General features: G+C 44.0%; 1 protein-coding gene across 3 annotated transcripts; it reads right to left on the bottom strand.

The window, feature by feature from the left end:
• Nucleotides 1-2,233: 2,233 nt before the first annotated feature.
• Nucleotides 2,234-7,329, bottom strand: mlnl (motilin-like). 3 transcript variants are annotated; one of them, XM_041893007.1, is made up of 5 exons: nucleotides 7,250-7,329; nucleotides 6,312-6,447; nucleotides 5,453-5,560; nucleotides 4,900-5,008; nucleotides 2,234-2,362 (listed from the first exon to the last, which is right to left on the bottom strand). In XM_041893007.1, the coding sequence occupies exons 2-5, from the start codon at nucleotides 6,429-6,431 to the stop codon at nucleotides 2,355-2,357; spliced, it is 345 nt and encodes a 114-aa protein (XP_041748941.1). In that variant the 5' UTR covers nucleotides 6,432-6,447; nucleotides 7,250-7,329; the 3' UTR covers nucleotides 2,234-2,354. The 3 variants fall into 3 exon arrangements, with proteins under 3 accessions (XP_041748941.1, XP_041748942.1, XP_041748943.1); XM_041893008.1 differs by having other exon boundaries at nucleotides 7,246-7,301; XM_041893009.1 differs by having other exon boundaries at nucleotides 6,312-6,442; nucleotides 7,250-7,299.
• Between the last annotated feature and the right edge of the window lie 356 nt (nucleotides 7,330-7,685).

The following is a 7,685-nucleotide window of genomic DNA, read 5'->3' as shown; positions in this document are numbered from 1 at the left end:
TCACCCTCTATGTACTTAATGCTGATTGGTTTTGGTTCTGTCCACTATAGTGCTGTCCGGTTAGAACATGATGTTGAGGCTGGTAACTCTAATGAACTTATCCTCTGCAGCAGAGGTAACTCTGGGTCTTCCTTTCCTGTGGCGGTCCTCATAAGAGCCAGTTTCATCATAGCGCTTAATGATTTTTGCGACTATACTTGAAGAAACTTTAAACGTTTCAAAATGATCCTGAAGCAACAGGAAATGTGAATTATTATGTGGATTATAATTAACGGACATTTTTGTAGAGGTTTAAACCTCAAATACAGTATACGTTTTACATTTCCTGCATTGCAAGAAAGTTCTCCTGCAACAGGGTGATCAAATTAAGATCCTACATCTGTAGCAATTTGATGAAGTTGGCTTTAGCTAGCCGATAGGTTCCCAATCTCTCAACCTCATACAGTAACTAGCTACAAAGAACATATCTCAGGCTATCAATGAAGTTAGAGTAGCTAGCTTGTCTAGCTATCTTATCTGCTTAGCTGGTATGCCTGCTGGCAAGGTTGGTAGACTTCAGAAAAGCAAGCAATTACTAAATGTACTGAATAAGACTCCTTTCAATCTTTTACCCAGATTTTAGCAGAAATGCAGATAATCATATTCAGTTTCTTAAAAGAAAAAAAAACCAGTCAAGAGGATATAGACAGCTTAAGAGGTACACTATATATACAAAAGTATGTGGACACCCCTTCGAATTAGTGGATTTGGCAATTTCAGCCACACCCGTTGCTGACAGGTGTATAAAATTGAGCACACAAAATTGTCTGTCCTCGGTTGCAACACTCACTACCGAGTTCCAAACTGCCTCTGGAAGCAACATCAGCATAAGAACTGGTTGTCGGGAGCTTCATGAAATGGGTTTCCATGGCCGAGCAGCCGCACACAAGCCTAAGATCACCATGCGCAATGCCAAGTGTCGGCTGGAGTGGTGTAAAGCTCAGCGCCATTGGACTCAGGAGCAGTGGAAACGCTTTCTCTGGAGTGATGAATCACGCTTCACCATCTGGCAGTCCGACGGACTAATCTGGGTTTGGCGGATGCCAGGAGACCGCTACCTGCCCCAATGCATAGTGCCAACTATAAAGTTTGGTGGAGGAGGAATAATGGTCTGGGGCTGTTTTTCATGGTTCGGGCTAGCCCCTTAGTTCCAGTGAAGGGAAATCTTAACGCTGCAGCATACAATGACATTCTATACGATTCTGTGCTTCCAACTTTGGGGCAACAGTTTGGGGAAGGCCCTTTCCTGTTTCAGCATGACAATGCCCCCGTGCACAAAGCGAGGTCCATACATAAATGGTTTGTCGAGTTCGGTGTGAAAGAACTTGATAGGCCTGCACAGAGCCCTGACCTCAACCCCATCCAACACATGAATTGGAACGCCGACTGCGAGCCAGGCCTAATCGCCCAATATCAGTGCCCGATCTCACTAATGCTCTTGTGGCTGAATGGAAGCAAGTCCCCGCAGCAATGTTCCAACATCTAGTGGAAAGCCTTCCCAGAAGAGTGGAGGCTGTTATAGCAGAAAAGGGGGGACCAACTCCATATTAATGCCCATGATTTTGGAATGAGATGTTCAACGAGCAGGTGTCCACCTAATTTTGGTAATGTAGTGTATGCACAGATATGCAGAAAAATAAACATTTTTGACATAGAATTAAGCATAATGATTATGCCTCTAGATTGCAGAAAAAAGCTGCTTCAGGTGTTTGAAAAATGCAAAATACTCCAACTTCCAAACGGGGGCCTAGCACCCTTCCGGCCCACCACCCCCCAGCCATCCTTACATACTATGTGTCCCTCAGATTTCCGGGGTGCATGATGCCCCGTGTGTGTGTGTGTTTAGCCTAGCGGTTAAGATTGTTGGGCCCGTAACCCGAGAGGTTGCTGGTCTGAATCCCCGAGCCAACTAGGTGAAAAATCTGTTGATGTGCCCTTGAGCAAGTCACTTAACCCTAATTGCTCCTGTAAGTCGCTCTGGATAAGAGCGTCTGCTAATTGACTAAAATGTAAATGTATGTGCTCGTGTGCGTGCTCATGCGTGCTTGTGTGTAAAGAGGGAATGTTGTCAATTAACTCACTACCAGCAATGAAGTGGTTTTTTCCTCACATTACATAGACACTGCCATCTAGAAGATATGATATGGAAGTGTGACACATATGGATATACAGCAATTTCACAAGACAAGCAAAGTTCTGTTTAAATGATAATTTCCCTTTATTCATATCATTGAAACATAAACTATCTGTGCATGTATTCCTGGTCAATTGTAGTAAATTGGTAGCTTTGATGTCTCCTGTGGTCTTCTGTCTTCTCATTTGGCTGAGAGAGAGAAAGAGATAGAGAGATGAGAGAGAAAGAGAGAGAGGAAAGAGAGAAGGAGAGAAAAGAAGCGAGAGAGAGAGAGAGAGAAGGAGAGGAGAGAGAGGAGAGAAAGAGTGAGGGAGAGAGAGAGAGAGAAGAGAGAGAGAGAGAGAGAGAGAGAGAGAGAGAGAGAGAGAGAGAGAGAGAGAGAGAGAAGGAGAGAGAGGAGAGGAGAGGAGAGAAAGAGTGAGAGAGAGAGAAGGAGAGAGAGGAGAGGAGAGGAGAGAAAGAGTGAGGGAGAGAGAGAGAACGAGAACAAGAGAGGGAGAGATAGTACAAACATGTAACAGCCTCTCAACTTTAAGCGCTGTATACCTCATTTGTGTTTTTACCTGAGGTTTGTTGCGGTATAGTACAAAGTTTGCACATGCATTGCACAATATACATATATATTAAAGGTAAAACATAAAGCAATATGAAGGTTTGATTACCAGGACGTGTACTCTGAGCATGTGCTGACCAACTGGCAAGTGTCTTCACTGACATTTTCAACATGTCCCTGACTGAGTCTGTAACACCAACATGTTTCAAGCAGACCACCATAGTCCCCGTGCCCAAGAACTCTAAGATAACCTGCCTAAATGACTACCGACCCGTAGCACAGACGTCTGTAGCCATGAAGTGCTTTGAAAGGCTGGTTATGGCTCACATCAACACCATTATCCCAGAAACCCTAGACCCACTCCAATTTGCATACCGCCCCAACAGATCCACAGATGATGCAATCTCTATTGCACTCCACACTGCCCTTTCCCACCTGGACAAGAGGAACACCTACGTGAGAATGCTATTCATTGACTACAGCTCAGCATTCAACACCATAGTGCCCTCAAAGCTCATCAATAAGCTAAGGATCCTGGGACTAAACACCTCCCTCTGCAACTGGATCCTGGACTTCCTGACGGGCCGCCCCCAGGTGGTAAGGGTAGGTAACAACACATCTGCCACACTGATCCTCAACACGGGGGCCCCTCAGGGGTGCGTGCTCAGTCCCCTCCTGTACCCTCTGTTCACCCATGACTGCATGGCCAGGCACGACTCCAACACCATCATTAAGTTTGCCGACGACACAACAGTGGTAGGCCTGATCACCGACAACGATGAGACAGCCTATAGGGAGGAGGTCAGAGACATATTTACATTTTACATTTTAGTCATTTAGCAGACGCTCTTATCCAGAGCGACTTACAGGAGCAATTAGGGTTAAGTGCCTTGCTCAAGGGCACATTGACAGATTTTTCACCTAGTCGGCTCGGGGATTTCGGTTACTGGCACAACGCTCTTAACCACTAAGCTACCTGGCCGTGTGGTGCCAGGATAACAACTTCTCCCTCAACGTGACCAAGACAAAGGAGATGATTGTGGACTACAGGAAAAAAAAGAGGACTGAGCACGCCCCCATTCTCATCAACGGGGCTGTAGTGGAACAGGTTGAGAGCTTCAAATTCCTTGGTGTCCACATCACCAACGAACTATCATGGTCCAAACACACCAAGACAGGGCACGACAAAGCCTATTCCCCCTCAGGAGACTGAAAAGATTTGGCATGGGTCCTCAGATCCTCAAAAAATTATACAGCTGTACCATCGAGAGCATCCTGACTGGTTGCATCACCGCCTGGTATGGCAACTGCTTGGCCTCCGACCGCAAGGCACTACAGAGGGTAGTGCGTACGTCCCAGTACATCACAGGGGCCAAGCTTCCTGCCATCCAGGACCTCTATACCAGGCGGTGTCAGAGGAAGGCCCTCAAAATTGTCAAAGACTCCAGCCACCCTAGTCATAGACTGTTCTCTCTGCTACCGCACGGCAAGCGGTACCGGAGTGCCAAGTCTAGGTCCAAAAGACTTCTCAACAGCTTCTACCCCCAAGCCATAAGACTCCTGAACAGCTAATCATGGCTACCCGGACTATTTGCACTGCCCCCCCACCCCATCCTTTTACGCTGCTGCTACTCTGTTAATTATTTATGCATAGTCACTTTAACTCTACCCACATGTACATATTACTTCAACTACCTCAACTAGCCGGTGCCCCCGCATATTGACTCTGCACCGGTACCCCCCTGTATATATAGCCTCCCTACTGTTATTTTATTTTACTTCTGCTCTTTTTTTCTCAACACTTACTTTTTTTGTTAAAAATAAATGCACTGTTGGTTAAGGGCTGTAAGTAAGCATTTCACTGTAATGTCTGCACCTGTTGTATTCGGCGCATGTGGCCAATAAAATTTGATTTGATTTGATTTGATGTTTAAGACATTTAACCTAGTCTAAACAAAGAAAGGGTGATGTTTCAGCTTTTTTTTTTTTTGTAACTGTACAGTTTGTTGGGGACTATTCCATTGGTTCCACCAGGGAAATTAAGCACACCTCAAGTATTTAAATATGTATTTGAACCAGGCTGTAAATGTCCCATAATCACCTGTAAGGACAGACAGTTGTGGCTGTTATGTGCATCTAATTTCATGTGTTATATTTCTATGGTCATGGGTACCTTTCTTCTCTGCCTGCTCCACCATTTCATGGATGATTTCTTCCAGCACAGGGGCCACATGCTCCAGCTGTTTGGCTGTCAGTCGAACACTTATCTCCACTGTCTTTTCCTGGCCACACACATTTATTAGAGGTTTATAACACAAAACAGTCAATAACAAAAAACATTCTGTATCTCCGTGTGTGTGTGTGTGGACATGTTTAACTATTCTTGACCAACTGTGGACATTTTGTTGGTCCCCACAAGGTCAAATGCAATATAGGGGGTTTAGGGTTAAGGTTAGAATTAGTGTTAGTGTTAGGTTTAGGGTTAGGAGCTAGGGTTTGTTTTAGGGTTAGGAGCTAGGGTTAGGTTTAGGGTTAAGGTTAGGTTTTTGGGTTAAGGTTAGGGTTAGGGTTAAGGTTAGGTTTAGGGTAAAAGTATGGGTTAGGGTTAGGTTTAGGGTTAGGGGTTAGGGAAAATAGGATTTTGAATGGGACTGAATTGTGTGTCCCCACAAGGTTAGCTGTACAGGACTGTGTGTGTGTGTGTGTGTGTGTGTTTGTGTGTTTACAGGAGTACCACCATCGTCCTCAGGAAGCTGTTGGATGGTGACATCCTGAAACTGTCCGTCCCCTGACCGAGGCTTCATGTCCTTCCTCCCCAACTTATCCTGTAGGGCCTAAACACATACACATATACACAAACACACGTATTTTCAAATAATCTGTCAGAATCAACTACTTCCATTGGAAGTATTTTCAAGTATTTTCAAATAATTTCCCAAAAAAGCATACTGTTTGAAAATATTTTTAAATACTTATATCAAATAACAAACAGACCTGGGTTCAAATTAATGGGAGTATTTATTCATGTTGTGTATTTGAGTATATTTACAAATACATTCCAATATTCAACTACTTGTTTTAAATAAAAGAATATCAAAATACTTACTTCCAAATGTCTTTGAAAGTATTTGAAATACCCTTAATAGTTCGAACCCAGGTCTGACTCAGATAGAAATATTGTGTAGAACAGACATGCCTCAGCTTTAGAAATCATATCAGCTCTGGTCATGGCATTTCTATCTGCAAAATACAGTACAGTGCACCCTTCTTAACGTGACCCTGGTATCTTCCCACTGGGCATAGACGTCAGTTCAACGTCTAGTTTTGATTTACATTTGGTTGAATTATCAACTAACGTGAATTGAATGTGAAATTAACAAAAAATGTCACCCTGTCATTGGATTTAGGTTAGAAAAAAAGACTAAATTCCCTTATGTCGATGACTTTTTGCAAATCCAATCAGTTTTCCACGTTGATCATCAGATTGTTTTGTTGATTCAACAAGTTTTTTCCCAGTGGGTTGGCTGTTTTGTTTACCTCTGTTATTCCCACCCCCCCTCCTGCGCCTCACTTCCCGCTTCTCACCTTCATCTCCCTCATCTCTTTGGGGCTGAAGAAGGAGAAGTGTCCCTCTGCCCGTTCACCCAGCATGGCCACCAGACACACCAGCACCACACAGCCTGTCACCGCTCCATGCATGGTCATTCTGCTTACTCCTGTCCTACACACACACACGTTTGTACGATGTTATTTGTCCATTAAAGAATAATGATCATGACCAAGACAATTGACTTGTGTAATGTAAATGTCATGTAATGAAAGTAAACTGATTGCACAGATGGCTGCTCACACAAACACTCAAGCACAAGCGCGTACATACGCAGACAGGCACACACACACACACACACACGTACAAACACGGTGAGTCCTTCCAGAAGTGGGATTTGTTTTTTTTACTTCTGTCGTTACGCAACAAAAGGTCTCAACAGATCATATCTGTCCACACTCAATACATCTTTCTACACTTGTCTTCATATCTATAGTTGGAAACTGAACATGTACATTCTATTTACATAGATGTATGCACTCAATTAAAGAGCGAGAGAAGAGCAAAGGCTAAGAGAAGCAAAGAGATTCTGCAGGGAAGTCTGCAAGCAGAAAGAGATAAGAAGCGGAAAACAGACAAGACACATTGAAAGATAGACTTACCAAGCAAAGATTGGCATATACAGAAAAATATACAGAGAGAGAGACAGAGACACAGAGAGCGGGAGAGAGAGAGAGAGAGAGAGAGAGAGAGAGAGAGAGAGAGAGAGAGAGAGAGAGAGAGAGAGAGAGAGAGAGAGAGAGAGAGAGAGAGAGAGACAGAGACAAATACAGAGACAGGCAAACATACAGAAAAAGAGAGACCAACCGGGAAAGAGAGACAGACTGAAAGAAAAAGACCAACAGAGAAAGAGAGACAGACAGACACAGACAGACACACAGACAGATCCATATAGTCAGCTTGTTGTACTACCCACTCTGATGTTTTCCTGTGTGAGTCCCTGCTGGTGATGAGCTAGCTGGCTGTGTCCTGTCGTTCTGTCACCCTGCTAGAGACCCTGCTCTTTATATGGATCCCCATCCTCTGGTCTCTTTTACTGTCCCCTCTGACGTCTGCTCCTCAACAGATCCACCAGCCACTCTCCTCCAGCTCCCCGGAAACAGAGGCATGTCTTAATGGGAATGGACTGCCTTTCCTCTTGAAGGGGGTTACTGTGGAAGAAAGAGTAGGAAAGTAGTGTCATATGTTTTTATATGATTTATTATGCGTTTCCAGTACTATTTCCCTTGTTATAGTCTTATTGCTAGATAATGTCAGAGCACAGAAAATTCTGATTAACGGCAACGTTTTGAGAGAGAAAATTCTATGCCAATTGTACATGCTGTTTTTGACTTATCCTGGGGACATCCCTG

Source organism: Coregonus clupeaformis, chromosome 12 (genome assembly GCF_020615455.1).
Source record: "Coregonus clupeaformis isolate EN_2021a chromosome 12, ASM2061545v1, whole genome shotgun sequence".
NCBI lineage: Eukaryota > Metazoa > Chordata > Actinopteri > Salmoniformes > Salmonidae > Coregonus > Coregonus clupeaformis.
This window is presented reverse-complemented; position numbering and strand designations above follow the sequence as displayed.